General features: G+C 41.7%; 1 protein-coding gene across 4 annotated transcripts in view; it reads right to left on the reverse strand.

The window, feature by feature from the left end:
• Nucleotides 1-521: 521 nt before the first annotated feature.
• The window catches only part of PRELID2 (PRELI domain containing 2), a 68068-nt gene continuing 45816 nt past the window's right edge, over nucleotides 522-22773 (reverse strand). For all 4 annotated transcript variants that reach the window (XM_041768006.1, XM_041768007.1, XM_041768008.1 and 1 more), the window contains 2 exons: nucleotides 8593-8662; nucleotides 522-4794 (listed from right to left, as the gene is read on the reverse strand). In XM_041768006.1, the coding sequence (XP_041623940.1) occupies nucleotides 8603-8662 (60 nt within the window). In that variant the 3' untranslated portion in view covers nucleotides 522-4794; nucleotides 8593-8602. The remainder of the gene's footprint in view (nucleotides 4795-8592; nucleotides 8663-22773) is intronic.

Here is a 22773-nt window from a genome sequence, read left to right on the forward strand (position 1 = left end):
TGAACTGAGGCCATACCCCTAAAGGCACCTGGGCTCTAATAAAAGAAAGGCATCGATGGGGCTTGGACAAGGCATTTTGGAAACAAGGCACAAAGCCAAATTCATCCAAGTGAAGAGCAAATGAAAAGATCTCATGGAAATCTCACAGAAACAAAGTACAGAAGGCAGAACTGAGCCTCACAACTCAACAAGCAGCTGCTGTGTCTCCCTCCCTCTGGAGGATCACATGACTTCACATTGCTGTTCTGTGCTGTGCTTCGTTTCTTCTCTCTCGGCCGACCCTGGACCTTTGCTCCATTAGCACATGGCCACTCTGATCACCCAGTAAGAGGAGCCTCTGCTTATTTCTGGGAGAAAGTTTAATGGCTCACCTTGGGTGAAGCAGGGAGCTAACATCATGTGGTTGGTATAACACTTGCATCTGGGGCTCTTGCAAAGGATTAGGATCATCACTACCAATGATAAACCCAAGCTCTGCTGAGTGATGTGATACCCCCAAGAAACTAAAATTCAGGCATAACTATTAGTCATAACACCTTTATTTCAGAATGTCTACAGGCTTGAATTTTACAGCTATACAACTAATGTATAGATCCAAATCACAATAACACTGCAATCAAAAATACTTCACCGTGCACAAAAATGTGGCCTGAGAAATGTTCATTTGAATTTAATTTACTTACGTTTCATATTATACAACTATACATATAAAAACATGAGCACAACTGGGGGAGACAACGGCTTCTAATTCAAAAGACATCATTTGTAGCAATATCTCACTTACCTTGAGGTCAAAGATTCAACAAGTGTAGCTGAGAAATCAGGAAGTGATAGGAAAATAGTAAAATAACATCACGAAGTCAACGCAGCAACCTTCATTCATTTTACTGTTCTCAGAAAAGTCCCTCAAAGCCTCACTCAGATCCGGCTTATTGTTACTTGAGACATACAGGGCAGGGCCATGATTTCTCAACCCCAGACAGAGTGAGAGGAAGTTTCCTTGAGGCAGGTGAGAGTCATGGTAGAGAGAAACAACAACAGGTACCAGTGAGAGAAAAGAAACACCACAAAAACCACTGCACGACTCAGCAGAGCCATTCGGTGGAGGGACTTTAACAAACCCAAAGAGCGCCTATAAGAATGAAAAACATAAAGGATGACCTTAAAATTTTCCCATTACTCTTAGTAGGTTCTGCAAAAGCAGGAAAATGTGTACGAAGAGTTACATTAAAGCAAAAAAGTTGTGTAACTTAAAAGAACAATCCTGACTTGTCTGCACCATATCCCCTACAATGTCTGACAAATGGGATATTACCACACATCTACTGCTTATAAAATACAAAAAGCAATTTATATACAAAGAATACAGCACCTTTTTTAACCCACCTACGATTGAAACCACAAAAGCCCCTTGTAAAAGCACCTCAATCACACAGGGATAGCCTCAGTCAGCTTATCTCTGTATTAAGAACTTTATAGTGTGTCCTGAGTGGTCAATTGTGTTCATCAGTGGGTTCAAATGACTGCAAAACCTTTTAACACGATAGGAGACACAGCAGGCAAAAACGCTGCCCCCGAAATCAGTGTTTCTCAAAATATGGTTTGTGTAACAGCACGACTGACTCTCCTGATAAATTTGCTTTAAAAACAGACCCCCGAGTCCCAAATGAAGTTTCATGAATCATCATCTCTGGGGGAGGACCTGGGGGAGCCTACAGTTGAGCACACTTCCCCCAGCGATTCCTCGTACAAGTATGGAAATCACTCTACAAAATCATCACCTTGAAGTGTGGGCTCCAGGGTGCTGGATGGCTCAGTTAGGTATCTGATTCCTGACCTCCGCTCAGGTCTTGATCTCAGGGTTGTGAGTTCAAGCCTCACACTGGGTTCCACACTGGTGTGGAGGCTACTTTAAAAAAAAATAAATAAAAAGGAACCACCCAGTCAGGAGGCAACTGGCAGGGCCTGTGAATTAACCCCTTCCCACCTTTGTTCCTAATATGCTCAGTAAGGCGAAACTCCTGGTTTTAATATTTCTAATTAGTCTTATCACAGGAAAAGGATTCTGACCTATAATAAAAATAAACTCTAACAAGCTCTAACTTCAAAAAGAGCATAAGATTCCTAAGCCATATATGTGAAGCTCAATGCAATGGGTGCCTGCAGAGTGGTAAAAGGAAAAATACTGAGTGACCAGAGGATTTCTTGGGAATGGGAAGAAAATACATCTCAGAACAGTCTTGCATAAGAGGCAGAATGCAGTTTACGTCCAGAACAGGGATAAGCAAATCTATTAAAAATGGGCTGGGATATTTAGGCTGAGCCTTACCGACTCTTGAGGCAGAGGCTGGAAGCTACTGGCAAACATGTTTGGTTTGGCCAACACAATGTTTTATAAAATTCTGAATTATTGTCAACTTGTAAAAATTGGGAAGAATTCTTTTATTTAAAAAAGCTGTCTTTTCTTATCAAACTGGAAATTCAAATAACTAAAGAGTGCCAGCCACATGGCATGGCAGGGGATAGGGGATGGGGGGGCGGGCAGCAGCGGCACAGGTGTGTGCCCCCACAGTCTCCCCAGCAAGCGGCCACCTGCCTGCATTACTCATCAGGTCACCTGCCAGATGCCCAAAGCCATTGGCACTGGCCACCCCGGCTTCAGGCACTTAAGGCAAAAATCCATCTTCTCTGTGCTTCACTCTTTCTAGTTCTCACAAAAGTTATTGCTACAAAGCTCCTTTCCTGCTTCAGAAGTGTTAAGAAAGAAATCAGATAATGTCTGAAAATCATCTAGAATTCACTATAATGCCCTCATCCCTAGCTGCCTATTGGAACCACCTAGGGAGCTTTAAAAAATCTGGACACTGGGTTCCACCCCAGAGATTCCACTGTACTGCTCTGGGATGTGACCAGGTCAGCAGCAGGCAGTGTGTAGAGCTCCCTGGAGGTTCTAAAGAACACCCAGGGCTGAGAACTCCCACCTGGAGAGGATGCATGTTGTTGAGTATGAAGCATTAAGTTTATTCCAATGTCAGCCTCCAAATACGGATTTCTAACTTCTCACCTCTGAGATAATTTACATCACCTGTTATTTTGTGAAATGTGCTACCATTCCAAAAGCCTACCAAATACCGTTTACAAACTGAAAAAGGAAGTCAAAGCGTGTTCTGGTTTCTACCATTCCTTTTCCCTCCAATACACCTCAAGGATGAAACACTAAGAAAATGAAGTCATCCTAAAGGACAAAACTCAAGCAGCACAAGCAGCTCAAACACAGTAAGAAGCAGCACACACTGGCAGGCTTGTATGAAAAAATAAAATTGCTTTGAAATTCATCACTGCGCTAAGTGGAAAAATTTTCAAATATTAAAAAAAAGAACAATTTCCCCAAGACTTTGCAGTAATGGCCCAATTTTTATCTTAAGCAGATAAACCCCAAATTATTGCCTCTCTTCAAGCTTTCTGTTAGGTAGTGTGCATTTATATTTTGGCTTCCAATCATGGGAAATGCAAACTACTGTCACCTAATTTTCAAACAGTAATACTACTTTACATTACATCTGAAAAGCACATTTTCAAAATGGTTTCGCATAATAATGCCTTCTGTTTATGAGACTTCCACTCTGCAACAGGTGACATACTAGGCACCTGATACACGGTGATCTCCAATCGGTCCAACAACCTCACAAAGTTAATTCTCTAAGCCCGCTGCAGTTACAAAGAAGGAGCTTCAAAAGGACTGAAAATTACATACATGATGGGTCAGTTAGCTAGTGGGTGGAGACCACCACTCAAACACAGGTCTGTCAAATTCCCAAACCTGTGCTTTTTTTTTTTTTTTTTAAGATTTTATTTATTTATTTATGACAGCGAGAGAGGCAGAGACAGGCAGAGGGAGAAGCAGGCTCCATGCAGGGAGCCCAACGTGGGACTTGATCCCGGGTCTCCAGGATCACACCCCAGGCTGAAGGCGGCGCTAAACTGCTGGGCCACCGAGGCTACCCCAAACCTGTGCTCTTTGCACTAAACTCCCCTCTTTGTTTAATCATGATGAGACAGAGACCTCTGTACCCAGTTCTCCCCACTTGCCAACGAAACACAGAGAGGTTAATGATCTGCTCCACATCTCGCTATGCCAAAGCTACACCCTGTCTCCCCACTCCCCCACGCGTACTCTTCAGAAGACCAAATCACACAGCTGAAAGGTCAGGTCATCAAATATACTGATAGCCCTTAGGTAGTGCTTATGGGTAGACAGCAAATGCTCCCAATTTCTGAGAATCAGACATTACTCTAAATATGGCTTGTCTTCAACACAGGCCTGGTACATTCTGTTTTAGCCCACCTATGCATCAGGTATCAGGTTCAACTCCATCTGTCCCACGATCTTCTCATGAATCCCATGAGCAAAGATGCTGATAACATATGGGCACAAGTACCACTCGCCAGGCCTTTAGCCTGTCCTTGGCTTCCCTGACACCATCACCAGGCAGGCAGCAGGACATCCTGAAGAAGGGGAGACGTCACCTTCTAGGGGTTTTTTCCTTTATTTTCAAATCATAAAGACACTGTACCATAAAAATCTATCTAGAAGGTCTCATGTCCCAGAGTGCCACTCTCTGAGGCAGGCTCCTAGGAGAGTATATTGTGTCATGTCCTGGCAGAAAGGAGAAAGGTCTCCTCTTCTTTAAGCTGCCAACACTGTATCCTTAATCTTGCATTTGGAAAACTGCATCAGCGATGTGTTATGGCCATGAAGTGATTCTTGAACAGAAGCAGCACAACACAATTCCCCTGCAAGAGAAAGCAAACAGGCTTTATCACCTAATAAACATGTCTCGCCAATCAATACTTATTTGCCTCTTTTCCAAAGCAACTCTTAAAAATGACTTGAATTCTATCACTATGGATAATTCTTAAAGAAACTGCATTTCAGCCTCCTAATGATCTTCGAACGAAGCTAGCACCTTATTTTATTAAGTCCAGTGACCCAGAGGAGCTAGTTCAAAGGGGAGTTAAGATATAGCTAAAACTGAGGGCTTAATCATTCCAGTGTGAAAAGACTCTGCTATGTTATCAAACCGCACCAAGCCCAGCCTCCCAACTGCCAACGGCAAGAGCAAACAGATGTCAGGGCTATTTGTTTTATTAAAAAATGACAGGAAATCAAAAATCTATCAGATGGACGTGTCAGAAGCAACACCACAAGCATATTGGTTAGTGAGATTTATGCACCTCCATTTTGGCTCATGACAAAATCACCTTCTAAACTTTCTAATTTTCAAATGCCCACATAGATACACAAGCCAAAGCATTCTGGGGAGCATCTTGAGGTCTGGGCATGGAAGTGGTCATGTTCCACGTGAATTTAAATTATGCAAATTTGAAATGTGGTATGATATAAAAATAGTACGTAAGGTCTCCCTATGCACATTCATCCAAATCCCACAAAATGTTTTTTTAATTAAGAACTGCCAAATTCCCCAACTGGCAAACTGAGTCCACTGTAAACAGCACCTAGATTACCACATCACATGCTACTTTATCTGCTGTACAGGATGTATGCACAGGCACTGAACTTCATAAGCAACTGTAATCATCACTGTTGCTATTTTAACTTCATTGTGATAATTTCAATGCTTTTTTATGCCTCAAAATCATCTGAGTGGTGAGGTTACAGCTAATGCAAAGAAGATAAACTGTCACACTATTAACTTCGGAATACAGGTAAGAGGTCAAATGCTATATGGAAAGGGCTAAACAACCACCACAAGGCTCCTTGATCATAACTTAGGAGGGACATGACTGAAACCACAGGACAGAAAGCTTTTTCTTAAAAGGCAATCCTTTCTTTAAGGACCAGACAGTAAATATTTTAAGCCTTGCAGGAGGTGAGCTCTTTGTCACAGCTATTCACTCTGGTGTTGTACCCATGACAAAGCCAGCAACACAGCTGTGTTCCAATAAAACTTTATTTACAAAAGTAGAGAGCAGGTTGGATTTGGCCTGAGGGCAGTAAATGACTGACCCTTCCTCTACAACCTTAGTCCTGATGCCCATCTCCCGCTTTTAATGTGACATTTTATTGCTCATAAAAACAATAGCTACCCTACACTCAACCATTCTTCCATTTTCTGTAGAGCCAAGTTTGAGAAAAGAAGTTCCATTAAAACAGGCACATTTCAAGCTTGCCAAAACTTTGTAATAGTCAAGAAAAAAAAGGGAAACAATAAGCTGGCAAAAACATGGCAGCAACATCAAAGCCTTAAAATGTTCTAGATCATTTTTTGCAATGCTTCCATAATTCTAAATAATTGTCAAAACTTACCAAACTGTACATTTAAAATTGATCAGATGAATTGTACATAAATAATACTTCAATAAAGTGGATACTGAAAAACAGCTTCAAGCCTTGGCAACGGGCTCTAATTTGCAGTAACTGCATTCATGAGGTAAGAGTATATATCCCTTCCTCTCCATGTGCACCCCTGAGTCATGAATTAAGAGAGCTTGAATTATGCAAATCCTTCAAAAACTCTATTGCATTAAATAACCTGAATACAACTGTCCCACACTAAACTGGTAGTATCCAGACCTCAACCACTTCACCTGAAAGAGGAGAGTAAGTTGCTTTTAGGAACAATACAAAGCCTTAGTTCACGGCTTAGTCAAAACAAAACAAACAAAAAAATAAGAACATGTGGGTAATTTATGACAACAGGCAAGGTTTAATTTCCTCGTTTCACTTAAAATCAAAACTACAAGTTGGTGTGAGTGTCCTCTCATTATTTTCAGTTGTCTTTCCTCCAGTGTGGAGTATGTCATCATTTAAGCAGAGAAAAAAAAAAGTTAAATATGAAGTGGGTGAGATGCTAAAATCAGGGAAAAACCACACAAGAAAATCATTCCTCTGATTATCTAAAGGCAACAAAATACATGAAAACAATCTGGAAGCCCTAGCTACTAGCTTCCTCGGTGCCCTTATATTTAATCTGTCTTTACTCAGAGACCTGACCTCACTTGAAGCAATTGTTCTCAAAGTACGGGCCCCAGACCAGCAGCAGCAGCAGCATCACCGGGGAGCCTGTTAGAAACACAAGTCCTTGGACGGCACCCCAGACCTATTGACTCAAACTCTGAGAGTGGGCCCCACCAATCTATGTTTAACACATCCTTCAGATGATTGTGATATTCAAGGGCATTCCAAAACATTAATCTCAAGTTTGAAAACCAACGTATACTTGTAAATAGAGTCCCCTCACATTCTCTCATTTAACATGGAGCTGACGATAGACCTCACCCTTAGGAGTGAGATGCAATCCACATCAAGTGTGTGAGCTCTAGAGGTACTTGGTGAACCTCACAAAAATGCCTCAAATTTTTTTTTCAAAGAACAGAGTGGATGTAGGAACAAACACACCATATTTAGATTCCATTTCAACATTTTTGAGCACCTGCCATGTGCCGTGCTGGTGCTAAATGAAATTATCTTAGCCTCCCTGGTTATGAATAAATCTATTCACGGGCCTGGCTAACATGCGTTCAGTGCCAAAGAACTTGTACATAAATGTTCATTTTGCTTCTCCTTTGGTTAATTGTTCTCAAACTTTATTGTATATCACAAAGAGAGTCCAAGGTTGGTAATACAATAAATACCCTGTGTACTATAGTTCTAAGCCAATGTAAGGAAATTTTAAGTAATGATGAATTTACCCAAGACAAAAAATGTTTGCCTTACTCAAAGGTCTTACCTTCTCTTCTCTCACATGCTAAAAATCCAAGTCCAAAAATCTGGTAAGGCGCAAATCCATTACACTTGTTTAAGCTTTGGTTCGCTCTTAAATAACTTTGTTCTGTCCTCTCCACTATGGAGACCCTTCTCCTTCATGTAGACAATGAAAACTTAAGGAAAAAAAATTAAGTAACTCTAAAAACCCCCTGCTATCTGTGAACCCTATAGCATTTGTCCTCAACTAGAGGTGCCATGTGCCCCAGCATGAGAGCGGTCTTTCTACCATCCTCTGCATACAGCAAACTTTGCTAATCACTCTGGGCACCTTTACCCAGAGCCCAATACTATGCACAAAATGTCAGAATTCTTCTCAGTAGCATCTCAGGCAGCCACTCCCAACCAGTGGAAGTATATACAACTAATAAAATATATTTATTTCACTGGCCAATCAAAGCATGCTCCTTTCTTGTTTCTCTTCCTGCTTCAAATACAGTTTATAAAACCCTCCTTTCATTGTTCCCAGAACAATAAAATTCAGCTTCAGTTAATCCTGAACCATGGTCTACCAATGTGTGACACCTCGAGGGTCGCAATCATGCTGGATTGTGCTGAACAGTTTAAATAATTTGGATGCAGTTGCAACCCAGCACGTGGTAGCAAACTGCTCTGAAAATCAAAGAACTAAGTACATGAAGGTACTGAACAGAAAACAAATGACCTGTGAGACAGTATCCTCTGTCCGTAACCGGGAGATGTACAGCATGAATAAATATCCCAGGGAGGCTGATGCGTGACACAGAGCTTAAAAGCATGAAAACATGGCTGGAGTAAATAATTCTGATTTTGTTTTTGGTACTCACTGATGATTCTTTATTCGGCTAAGGGGGCACCACACTGTTCCTTCAGCAGCATCTCCATTATTCTAATTCCCTAGAGAGAGAAGAAAGAAAAGTCAAAATGCCATACTTCCTGGACAAGCACTTTTCCATTTATCATGACACTTTCCCTTCAAGGAATCCAAGTCATGGCCCTATACTCATTTCAGAAAAGTAAGCTCGTGGTCCTACCTTACATTTTATAGTATTTTTCTCACCAATTTCACATTTTTTTCTACATGTGCTCAGAATTTGTCAAGGGAAGTGAGCACAGGAGTGTTTAGAATCTCCATTTTAAACATAAGAAAACAGTCCAAGAGAAATTAAGTCACTTCTTGCAAGTGGCCCACCTGCTAAGTGGCATCACCAGGGCTAGAATAATATTGGTGATAATTAGTATTTATTGAGCACTTAACAAGTGCATCACACTGGCTGCTTACCTTTTCATGAACATGGTCCTGGGCAGTGGGTGCAGAGTGTACCACAGAGAACCCTCCAGCAGCTGGGCACCCCTTCCCCGCAGGCCAGCACTATACACTGTCGATAGCACGCAGCCACCCTCAGCCAAAAGGGGCTGCCTTACCTAAGGTCATGTCCCCTCTCCAGGGGTGGCCCACATCCAAGAACCCGTGGATATAAGAATCTAAAAGCCCAGTCCCCTTTCCTCAACTCCAGACAACTGTGAAGGGCACCCCATGTCTAGGCATCCCCCTGGGATCGACTGAGACCTGCACAGCAACATTACTACAGTTCAGTCCCCTCCTGCCTGACCCTGTTTCCCCCACTCCCTCACGAGAGAGGAGTTGGCAGGAACCTCCGTCTCTGAGTCTGTGTCCTGAGAGCCAGCCTAGGAATACATACAAGCCCCTGAACAAGTACTATTCTTATTCCCATTCTACATGAGGGGGAGAAAACAGTAACTCCAAGAGGTTTAAGCAATTTTACCAAAATCCTGCATCTGTTGAGTAATAGCACAGGGAGAGAACAGAGAGCCATTCTATTCTGGCATCAGAGGGTCCCCCTGACCCTGCTGCAGGCTCACTCACGACTGCACATTCCCCCTGCCCACACACCCACCTTGCCAAAATCTGCCTGGAGGTTAGAGGGAAGCAGATATGCCCTCTTTGCCTCCTTCAAGAACAAGTTCTGCAGACCAGAGGATAAGCCTCCACACGGGTAGAGGATGATGATATAATTATGAACTGGAGTTTTAAGGAAATCAGAGTTGGATCTAGGGGGAATGGGAGACACTGTTCACAGAGACTGGAGAGCAGTTTACAGGGAACAGTAATGATCTAAGGGAACTTAAAACACAGGTCCCTAGACCCCTCATAGGAAGACATTGACTTAATAGGACTCAAGCAGGCCCCAGGGTTCTGCACCCAAGCACCCAGGTGATTCCTATGATCTGGCAGGTCTGGAAAACACTGAAGGAGCTACAAGAGAAAGACCAGGGCTTCCTATAAGGGGTTAATTCTGTGCCACAGCAAGGGGGTGAGCCTCTAGGAAAGACCTTAAAATATACTCAGTGCCAAAGGACACCGAACAAAATGTGACATTTCCTTGAGGTTTCAGATGCTGCTTCAGATTGTGGCGAGCCATCGCCACCAACACTGCCACTGTCCTGCTAGAAGGAGTATCAATTAAAGGATCCTGACAGAAGTCTGAGAAGCGCAGAGCAGGGGTGAACTAAGCAGCGAACACTAAGCCCAGGAGCACTGCTGTCAGAGTCAGGAGAGACCCAGCTTCTGGTCACAGCACGGCCGACTGTGGGGGTACTTAAGCTGAGTTCCTTTTTGCCAAGGAATAACTGAGCCTGGAGAGCTCAGGGAACAGCAAGGCCAAAGGGATAGGGCAGCTGCATGCGAAACTGGGAGGGGAACCCATGGGAGCACAAAGGGAATTCCCAAGCCTTACTGAGACCCACACCATCAGAATTTCTGGGGCTGGGGTCTGTAACCTGTAGATTTATAATATACCTCATGTGGTTCTGAAGCACAACTGGTTCATTTACTAGAATTTGTAAATGGCAGCCAGACACCACCTCCAAGATCCCCTCTAGCTCTACCAATCTGAGACTGCATGGAATAGTCCTCCCTCATGATTTTGGAAGATACAGTACATACTGTACTCCTACTTCAAGCTACCTGCCTTGCAAAGAATTAGGTAAGGAGGCAAGTAGGGATGAAACAACCAATGAAATTTAACCTAATTCTTAATCTAAGGTCTGACTATGCTCATTTCTGCTCTCATTCCATCATCAAGAGATCCACTCAACAAATATTACGCACCTCCTGTGTGCACTGGAGATTAAATGGTGAACAAACGAGACAAAGCCTGTGCCCTCATGGAGCTCACAATCCAGTCGGTCGTTTTCATCCCCCTTGTTTCCATTTGTTTGTTTCAACAAAACCCTGAACGACAATCAAACGCCTTCCTTCTATTTTCAGGAAGAATAAAAACGGTTGCGTTAATTCCATTGCAACCTTCGTTTTGCAGAGTGGGCCCCTAAATCCGGTGGTATGTCTTTATAACCAGGAAAGCACACTCCCTCCTTAGGAAGTAAGCACTGCCAAACTCTCCCCATCTGTCTAAATTAAGAATGCCACCACTTACCCAGCTGAACACTAATTGACATAAGTGAAGACTTTGAGGTTTGCCTTGGGAATTGAAAGACGTTATTTATTGAATCAATTATGTTCACAATGTGACAGTTGATTTTTCTTTCCCTCCCCCCCCTCATACCACTTTAGTCTTTTTAAGGAGAACAGTTAGAAATAGAAGGTGGGGAATGGGGGCAGAGAGAGAGAGAGAGAGAGCAACCTATAAAGTGAATTTAAGAGAAAAAAAAATCCTAACAGGGAGGCCAAACCATTATTTAGTACCTCTCTTTAGTATGGAGGGACCAAGTAAAAGCCCAATCAATAGAGTCCTTTCAAATAAAGTTCCAATGCTTAAAACTCAACCCCTAGGAGATCAGGCTTAAAGAGGCTAAATTTACACCACTTATCACACAATGATGCCTGAAATGCAGAGCAAACATTAAGTGAATCCACCTTTATAGATATGGCTTAAAAGCTTTTTGGGCTGACAAACCATAAACCAGCTTGATTTTATTATTCCTTTCCCCTCTGAGATTTTTTTCTATTACAAGGCTATCTTTCTCTATTTGCCAATGTACAGATAAGTGAGCCCTCTCACAGTCTCATTTCCCTAATACCAACACTGCTGGCCAAGCACATCCCCACAAAGATGTCCCAGAGTCTCAAAGATTCAAAACACTTCACATAGCCCCCACCCTGAGTCTCTGAGAAATAGCTGATTATTTTGGGAAACAAAAAAGCTCATTTGAAGTGGAGCTGAAACAAATTGGAACTAAAGGTGGCAAGATCCAGACAGTATATTTATTTTGTTCTCCAACCAATGCCTTAAGAAGCCCTGATTCACCGAGGAGGTCCCAAAGAGAGAGATATTAGACTTTATAAAAATGGCAAAATTCTAAAGCAGTTCTCAAAAGATGAGTCTATGGGCGCTCTTAACTAAACAAGAACTGTTCACCTAATTATCACAATGATAAAGATGGGTGCAGAATCTGGCACACAAAAGGTACTTGATGTTGATGGATTACAACACTGATAAACTGATCACTTTCGAATGCCAGGCTGATGAGTCTGAATTTTAGCATTACCGCAGCTTTCTGTCCAGTAGTTAGTATTCTTCAAAGTGCAATGGAAAAGGCCAAGATAACAAGGGCTGCCACGGGAGATGAAAGAACAAAACAAGGAAAGAATAAAGAATGAAAGTTTAAAAAAAAAAAAAAAGTGGGAAAGAATGATGTGAAAAGAATTTGCCAGCAAAGGCTGGACTTAAATGGGTCCCGAAGAATCTGGATTAGTCAAGGGTTTAGAAAGTACAATAATGTCACATGCTGAAGTTCACATTATGAAACCACTCACCGTTTGATAAAAACATTTCCATCAAGTTTATACCTCACTTATTTTTCTAATTTTTTTTTCATTCAGTTGGTTTACATAAAACTTTCTTCAAATCTTTTCATTTACTCTGTGTAGAATCCTAACAGTATGAATAAAAGGAAAGATAAGAGTATGTCTCTCCCTGCTTCAACCCTCCTAGGGTGTCCCATTGCTCTTAGTATAAATGCACACTCATCATGGCTCCAGGGCTTTCCTACGCAGCTCAGTGTCCTGCAGATACACAGGCCTGCTCTCTATTCATGCAACATGCTCAGTTCCCTTCCCCTTTCATTCACTGTTCCCTCCAGCAGGAACATCCAACTGGCTACCTCCTTGCGATACTGAAATGTCAACTCACCCAGCACCTCCTCAAGGATTCCTGACTGCCCTAGACAGCCTGGATCACACAGCTTGGTCCTACTGTCTTTATAGCATTCATCACTATAAAAAATTATCATGCTTTTTAAAACATTTTGGACTGTCAGCCATCCCCTCTCCCCGATAGGAAAAAAGTTCCAGGAGATGGGAGAAACATGTGGCCAGTGCACTTTATCTGTGGGAAAAAGGGAGGAATCTGCATCCAGTTTTCTCATCAAAAGGTAAGAGAAATACTCCTCAAAGCTTCTCCAGGAAGATATCTTTTGCCCAATAAAGCATCTTTTAATCTAATGTAGGTTAATTCTTTTACATTTAGGACTTCCTCATCCATAAAACTGAGATAACACCACACAATACTAATCAAAATTATTGGCACATACTGCATGCCAAGCACTGTGCTTAGTGCCCTACTTACAATTGGCTTAGTTTATTCTATCTGCTTTAGGGGATTATTCTCTCTCTCTCTCTCTCTCTCTTTCTCTCTCTCTCTCTCTCTCTCTTTTTCTCTCTCTCTTTTTTTAGAGGAGATCTAAGGTTCAGAAAAATCTGGATGCTTATCCAGACCAAAATCCACAATAAAGGAAAGAGTTGTGATTTGACCCAAAACAATCAGGATTGGGAGTCCAGGATTCGTGATGTTTCAGCATAGGGGGGGGGCTGAAGGCATAAATGAGACTGCATATGTGAAAATGTCTTAAAAAAAGAAAAAAGAAAATGTTTTTTATAATGTTGGGTACACAGCAGGAGCTTGTTCTTCCCTTCCCTATTTACTATGTTCAAAAAGCTCGTGCTCCCAAATTAAATGGCATGATTCTTAATATTGGAATCAATATTTAATCACCTCTACAAATTATTTTAAACACAATGTTTTTCAAGTAGGAATATCTGATAGAATGTCTGACTTCAATGTAATTTTCCCATAGTACCTAATAAACTCTTGAATAAGATTCATTTTTATTTTGATAAGTAACCCAAAATCTTTAGGTATAACTGGAGAACATTAACTGATATAATAATTCAGATGTCCGTGTTTCCCTTTATAAAACTCCTTCTCTCCTTAAAGAGAATATTTAATCTCATAATTAGTAATGGAAAAGAATACATTCCCAAATGATAAAATCTAAAAATGGGAAAGGACATTATAATGTCTAGTCCAGAGAGAAACTCTACAAAGAAGTGAAGGGAAGGGGGCCCTCTGACTTAAGAGAGGTGTCCCAGGATCAAGTATCAGGATGAAAGATTACCAAATCATCTCCATACTGCCAGTTCTCAAATAAATTCTGACCTGGCATGAATATTCTAGTAACTAAAAGGCACTTAGGCACTGGTGTTTTCCTATTTTATGAAGTTCCTTCCCCAACATTCCAATGAAACCCCATTAGGTCTATTTTCATTTTCAGGGTTTTTTTTTTAAATGACCTATATGTAATTTTATTTTTCCTCCCTTAGACTTCATGTAGATTATGGCTTTTTCACTACTAACTGTTCAAGAGACCAGCCTCCTACCTAGTGCCATCCATGACATTTCTGACAAATGATCTTCTGTAACCTGCTTAGAAACCTCCATTGAGGGACACCTGGGTGGCTCAGTGGTTGAGAGTCTGCCTTTAGCTCAGGTCGTGATCCGGTGTCCTGGGATCGAATCCCACATCAGGAAGCCTGTAGGAAGCCTGCTTCTCCCTCTGCCTATGTCTGTGCCTCCCTGTGTCTCTCATGAATAAATAAATAAAATCTTAAAAAAAGAAAAAAATCTCCATCGATGGGAGGCTTTCTACCCCTACTCCATCTGTCACTCATTATAAGACAATCTTCCCAACACTAAGCCAACACTGCCTGAGTGCCCGGCACACTACAGAGTCCAGCACCGACTCTTCCTCTTAACAAACTAAAACACAACAAAGTTCCTATCAATTCCTTTTATTGGCATTTTTATCAAATTTAAGCTCCATCATAATTTCACCTTGTTTCTTCCCTGTTCTGAAAGATAAAATGATTGCCAGCATACTTGTTGTCTCTAACAGAATCAATGAATCTACTATGCCCAAAAAATTCTTTTATCTTTGATCTCTCCCCTTCTCTTCACCCATATCCACATCAACAATTTCCTTTACATGTGAGGCCAGCCTACACGTCTTCAAATTTCATGTGTCCTTTGAAAAATATAATTTTCCAAAGCCATATTTTAGTCAAAAACCCACTACATCAAATCTCACCAACACTGAGGATAATGGGCTTGAGCTACATAACCTCAATTAATCCTCTCAACAGTCCCCCGAGGTAAGACAAGTTCACTCTCCCCATTTCCAGGTAAGGAAACTGGGTCTCAGGAAGAAAAGTAACTTGCTCAGGTCACAGAGAGAGTACATGACCATCCAGGAATTTAAACCTGATTTTCTCCAACTCTTGCGACAATGAGTGTTTTCCTCAATGAGTTTGTTTCTGGGCCTGTACAATGTGTAGGAGGAAGAAAGCACACATGCTCCCTTGCAGGACTGCTGGGAAGAGTCACTGAGGCATCATATAAAGCTATAGACACACGACACTTTTGTCAGGCATTCCCGCCCATTCACCCTGGGGCCTTTTGAAAAACAGCTACTGATTTCTTTGTGGACCCAACTGTGACTAGGAGCCCCTCACCATGGGACTCCCACAACCAGGTACCCCCAGTCCAGTGGATGGTCAGTGACCCAGAGGAAATGTCAGCGAGGGCTCACCTCATGCCTGGATCAGACCTCACCAAGCACATGCTACTTCATCTTCACTCTTCTAAGAGTTACCAAAATTTCTGTTCGATGACACTGGGCCCAGCATGGTAAACCAGCCTTCTCCAGGTCAAAGAATCTTCAGCAAAAGGAAAAGAACTGAATCCAAGTCACAGGAAAGAACTGTATATAGAAAGGCGATGGCCCAAACTGTGTAAAGAGCCTAGATGTCCATCGACAGATGAACGGATAAAGATGATGTGGTATGTATGTGTATACATATATATACATACACAATGAAATATTACTCAGCCATCAAAAAAGAAATCTTAACCGTTTGCAATGATGTGGATGGAACTAGAGAGTATTATGCTAAGTGAAATAACTCAATCAGAGAAAGACTATTATGATTTCACTCATATGTGGAATATAAGAAACAAAACAGAGGATCATAGGAGGAGAGAGGAAAAAGTAAAACAAGATGAAATCAGAGAGGGAGATAAACCATAAGAGATTCCTAACCACAGGAAATAAACCGAGGGTCGCTAGACAGGGCGGAGTAGAGGGATGGGGTAACTGGGTGTTGGGGATTAAGGAGGGCATGTGATATGATGAGCACTGGGTGTTTGTTTTTTTTTAAAGATTTTATTTATTTATTCATGAGAGACACAGAGACACAGAGGGGAAGCAGGCTCCCCGCAAGGAGTTCGATGTGGGACTCAATCCTGGGACCCCAGGATCACGCCCTGAGCTGAAGGCAGATGCTCAACCACTGAGCCACCCAGGCACCCTGAGCACTGGGTGTTATATAAGACTGATGAATCAATAACTTCTGCCTCTGAAACCAATAATAGATGACATTTTAATTAAGTGGATTTAAATAGGAAGGAAGGAAGGAAGGAAGGAAGGAAGGAAGGAAGGAAGGAAGGTAGGCAAGCAGGCTACTGCCCTACTAGGCCATGCCAAGCACATTATAGGCCTGGTCTCATTTAATCCTCATATTCAATGTACTTCAGTGACAAGAAGAAAATGAGACTCAGAGAGGCTCAGAAACTTGACCAACAGCACCTGGCTACATAAGGGTAGAATCCAGATTCATACCCAGGTTTTCATGACCGAGCTCACAATACACTCCCACCTTAAAAAGGGAGAGTTGCAGGGTTCTCTTCTCAAATCACCAACAAATGACATGTTGCCTTAGGCACAGTCCTTCCTGCCATCCCAAAGTTAATTCCAGCTACAGCTGGGTAATTTCCATTTTATCTATTTAGGGGAGACAAGATCACATGTAATTCCTGAAACTGCCCAAAGGATAAAAGCACCTCACCACACCTCCAAATGCCCTTCGTCTTCTGTTGACACCAAGTGAAGCCCTCTCGTGAACTAGGAAGCAGCTAGAGGACAGGCGTGTGCACAGGAAACATTTCTAGTTCAACACGGTATCTGCCAATTGGAATTCCTTGGTTTTACCGAATGCCAACTAGTGAGGCAGTTACTTCCCACAAAAAGCTTTTCATCATTTCTTGGGGATACAACCTGGCGAGGATGAATGAGACATAAGGTCACAGCTTTGAGTCGGGGGGGCTGTAACAAACATTAGTTACAGAAATATGAGGGCTCACCCTCACTCCCCATCCTTCACATCACCAGTGTGATGACAGAACCATGAAGTCCACACCAAGTATAACGAAGTGACGCCTTTTAAAACATTTCAAGCATTTAATGTGACAAATTAACACGAACACTCAGAACAAAAGCTACAAAAAAGAACTACATCATAAAATCACTAGATGCAAATAACATTCTAAAGATAAACTACCTGCTGTTTTGAAGAGTCAATTATTTGCAAAAGGGAGAAAAAATACCACGTAGTGCTCACAAATGCAAATATTCTTGAAAATCCCCAGCCATTATCCCCATTATCCCCCATTATTATCAAATAATAGACTGATAAAGGGAAAGAGAGAGTGAAGAAATGGTTGTAATAACACAGTTGATACTCTTCAAAAATTGCTCTATTTCAATTGCTAACTAAATGGAAGCATTATTGGTTAATCCCTAGGATCTTATCCTTTCTATTGTTTGGTCCCAGATATTCCTTCATGAATTAATAACTCCCACATGGGCGATGTTCTAAATCTACCAGCTGCCTTGAATGTTTAACACTGTAATAAAATTCTTCCCTTGGATAAAAAAAGCTAAGGTTTATAAAAAAAAAAATACATCCATACATCCCTCACTTGGTGAACTGCAAAGGTGGGACTCCTTTTAAGTAACAAGCACTTGTAAACGATGCTGGCTCTCTCATTCTGAGACTGAAGCAAAACCCTCTAGGCTCAGGCACACCTGATTCACACTGTTTGGAATTTGGCCAAGAAATTCAGGTTCCCTGGGAAATCATTTGTTAGACTGGCTCAAGTGGAAAGGGGCGAGCTGCTCGAGAGTGAATTAGGAGGGATATGGAGTCTAGTTCATCAAGTACAGAGACTAAGGGTCTGACTGCCTCATGGGAATATGGGTTTACCGCTCACCACTTGTGGGATTTGGGGCCAGTCGACTTACCCTTCTGTCTCCTCATCTATAAAAATGGTCATAACAGTACTTACTATAGAGCAGTGTTCAGCAAATTAAAGGAGGTGTAAGGCACATAGGTCCTGAGTATGATGCCTGGGGCACAGAAAGTGCTCAATAAAGATGACCTATTACTACCTTTCCTATTACCCCAGAGGCTAAAAAGTTTGGCTGTTTTTAAGGCTATTTTAAAAAATAAAATAGGACAGAAACAGGGACACCTGGGTGGCTCAGTCAGTTAAGCATCTGCCCCCGGCTCAGGTCATGATCCCGGGGTTGTAGGATTGAGTCCCACGTCTCTGCTTCTCCCTCTCTCTCCCAGCCCCTCCCTGCCAGATTATGCTTGCTCTAATAAATAAGATAAAAATCTTTAAAAAAAAAAAAAAAAGGATAGACACAAAGTTTTAGCAGATTCAGAAAATCATACAACAATATGCACATCTGTTCACTAATTCAGTAGATATTTGCTGAGCACTGGCTATGTGCTAGGTCTAAAGCTAAAGCGGTGAACCCACACTGATGCCTTCTTGTTCACTCAGGAACACACAGAATCATGGCAACAGTCACTTCAGGGAATTGTTTTTTGTTTTGGGGGGGGGGGTTCTTTAGATTTTATTTATTTATTCATGAGAGACAGAGAGAGAGAGGCAGAGACACAGGCAGAGGGAGAAGCAGGCTCCCTTTAGGGAGCCTGATGCGGGACTTGATCCCAGGACTCCAGGATCACGACCTGAGCTGAAGGCGTCAACCACTGAGCCACCCAGACATCCTCAGGGAATCGTTTCTAAGGTAATGATACAAAATATAAAAGAGTCTACATATAAAGATGTTTCACTTGGTCTCGATTCCAATGGGACACCTGGATATAAATAACTTCAGTGCTCAATCCTCAAGAAACAGGGAAATCAATTATTATAGAACAACTTAATGAAATATATGTAGTCATTAAAATGTTGGCTTAGCGGTTTCTATAGTTGCTGTGGTAGGCATTTGTGCTATAATATTTCTTGAAAAGAGCAAGATATGAAATTGTACTTATACTGTAATTATGACTTTTTTAAATCTGCATATAAAAGACTGAAAAGAACATGCCAATTTGAGCTATAGTGAGTGGCAAGAGAGTTATCATTTCTAGAGTATTTAACATGTGCCAAGATATTTTAAGCACTTCTTTATACTATTCCCTTTTATTCTCCTGCTCCGAAGGTAGGTACTAACATTGGCATTTCACCCAGAGGCTCGATCTGTACACACCCTATGAGAATGGGCCCTGAGAATTAAATTCAGGTTCCAGTGACTCCAAAGCAAGACTTATCATAACCACTAAACATCTGCAGCCTTAATAGGAAAACTAACTTTTGCTTATAACTTCCTTGCACTTTTCTTTTTAAATATAACTAATTATTTCAGTGTGCCAAGTCCTATCCTGAGCATTTCATGAATGTAATTCATTTACCTCTTACAAGTAACCTAATGTAGTAGGTTCCAGTATTATCCTCACTTTACATACAAGGAAAATGAAACTCAGAAAATTAAGTGGCTTACTCAAGGTCACATAGCTGATCAGCACGGGGCATTCTGCTAGTTTTCAAAGAGAGCTAGGGCAAAAGAACATATATGGCTCTGCTGAAAATATATAATTTAAAACATTTATGTGCAAGCAGCACGTATTCAAAAACATTTTAAATAAAACCTTAATATTTTTTTGTTTGATTACAGATTGAAAGTGTCTTTTGGGGAGGAGTGCAGCCATTTTTTAAATTATGAAATACTAGAACATATCAAGAAGAAAAGGGAATAGAAAAACCAGTAAGCTTTAAAAAAGTTTAGTATCTTATAAAGTAACAAAGCTACATCCCCACCAGAGACCACTGATTGAGAACATTTTTAATTAATAGCCTTTAAATTCTTCTTAAACTGGTGCCAATTTGAAAGGAATAAATTAACTCTCAAAAACCCACCATTTTCCTTTACTAAGCAAATTCAGAGAAAAATAGTTTAGCTAGAATCTAAGGAAGAAAGCTAGACAACAAACAATGGTTCAAGAGGCACCTGGGTGACTCAGTAAGTTAAGCGCCTGAGTCTTGATTTTGCCTTTCAGGGTAGTGAGATCAACCCTCGTGTTGGGCTGGGCACTGAGCCTGGAGCCTGCTTACGATTCTCTCTCTCATTCTCTCTCGTTCCCATTCTGCCTCTCCCTCCCCCTTCTCTCTCAAGGAAGGGAAGAAGAAAGGGAGGGAGAAAGGGGTCAAATCCCAGGCAGCAAGTAGGATTCCAAAGAAATGGAAGGTGACAAAGAAATATCATCCTAACAAACCTGGGTTCACAAGCCACAGGCTTCTTTCTTCCTTACCAGGCAGATACTCCAGCCTTCTCCCCTTCTCCTGCTGGGGCTTTGCCTGGTACCACAAGTCCCACAAAGGGTGGGCACCACCGTCATTCAGCAAGAGATGAAATTCTCCCACAGAGTGGGGAGACAGAAAAAGAAATCCCCACCGACAGAGGAGGAAGAATGATCAAGGGAAACAGCTGGACACCTCAGAGAACTCAGAGAGCATTTAATTAGTATGCTGCAGGGCTTAAGCTCACAACCGAGTTTAACTATTGGATGTACCTTTAAGGAATTAAATTACCTTTGCAATTCAAGTTGCTCGACCCAGAATTCTGTATTAATTCTTGATCTGAGAAGCCTCAATGACATTTTCCTGGCCTTGTTGGTCAAACTAAAAATCTTAATTTAGCACAAAGAACCCTGCTGAATTCAAGTCCAGTCCTACAATAGATTAGATCCACAAAAGATTTGTGCCTCAAATGCACTTAATCCACACAATCTGCAGACACAGCCCCAATTTTCCCAGTATTTCAATGCCACCTGGCCAGAGCTGTTTCAGTTTTCAATTCTGTGTCTGCCTTAGGTTTTTATGAGGTATGTGAAGATTTATGGTGGCCACAAATACCTATTTTTCTCATTGTCTTTGTTTTTGAATTTAGCACAACTGAGTGGGAATGTGAGCTCAGAAAAGCAATAGGTTTGGTCGGAAATTCTATCGAGAACAGTGGGGAGAACATGGCTCCCAAATCCCCAAAGATTCCTGGGTCGGAGTGAGAGTAAAGGAGCATCAGGAAAGCAAGCATCACAGTGTTAGGGAGACAACGACATTTCCTCCATGTTCTGACAAGTATTGACTTCAAGGTCATCTGACTTCAAGGTCATACCCCCTGCTGTCCTGTCACCTCACCCAAGCTTTTAGGGGGAAAGGATTCTGTCCTGCAAGTCAGGGAGTCAAAGAGTACCTCAGTTAAGAGGATGGGCTCTGAAGTCAACACCTGGAATTCTAGGTCTGCCACCTGCAGCTGATGACCCTGGGCAAGTAAACCTCTGTGCCTCCACTCCCTCATCTGTAAACCGGGGAGGGAGGTGGAGAGTCACTGGGAGAACTCTGTCACGCGGAGTCACGAGGATAACTCACTGCTCATAAAATAGTGCAGTGCTTGGCTCAAGGTAAACACTCAATAGATTATAGTTAATATTGATATAGTATCTTATTTTCTCCAAATTTCCAGAACAGTCTGAGTTTTCAGAAGGCATGGATTAAAAATAAGACAACCTATCTATTATCAGTCACCAATACCTCAAAGACCCCTACAACACCTATAAATCTTTGTAATACACAGTTTATTTAGTTCACCTGAACAGGACTATAAAATGAAATTGCAACACCCCTACCACATGTTTACCATCCACTCCCTTGCTAACTAGTGTTTTTTGAAAGCATGTCTATTATTTTAAAATATTTTACAGCTACCACCTCAACCCTTGACCATCTACCTGTTATATGAATCATCTCTGATGTTGCTAGATCCCCATTTAGCTTAAACTCCTGAATTTTTATGCTGGCTTAAAGACTATCAGAAAAAAAAAATTAAGTCTTGGTATTTACACACTGAGGGAAAGGAGGGACAGCTCCAAAAAAACCCCATAACATGTCAGAATTGAAAACAACCCTCCTAGTCTAGTCCAATCCCCAATTTATAAAAAATGATACTGAAGTTCAGAGCAGTCAGTCCAAGCAATGTGGCCACTGAGAGCAGCCAAAGCAGGGTCACCACCCAGATTTCCTGAATCTTGGCCCCTGCTTTAGATGATGTGCGGAGACATGATTCCTGATCACTACGCAAATAACACCAGTGACGCATCTCGGGGTCAAGAAACCACCTTCTGGGGCAGCCCAGGTGGCTCAGCGGTTTAGCGCCGCCTTCAGCCCAGGGCGTGATCCTGGAGACCGAGGATTGAGTCCCACGTCAGGCTCCCTGCATGGAGCCTGCTTCTCCCTCTGCCTGTGTCTCTGCCTCTCTTTCTCTGTGTTTCTCATGAATAAATAAATAAAATCTCTAAAAAAAAAAAAAAAGAAAAGAAAAGAAACCACCTTCTGCCATTTCAGCTAAAACCTAACTTCTCAGGTTCATCTAGTTTTACAGAAGACAATGCCCCACAGTTGCAGCTGGCCCATTTCAGGGATTCCCCAAAGTTTTACCACTGA

This window comes from Vulpes lagopus, chromosome 8 (genome assembly GCF_018345385.1).
Source record: "Vulpes lagopus strain Blue_001 chromosome 8, ASM1834538v1, whole genome shotgun sequence".
Taxonomy (NCBI): Eukaryota; Metazoa; Chordata; class Mammalia; order Carnivora; family Canidae; genus Vulpes; species Vulpes lagopus.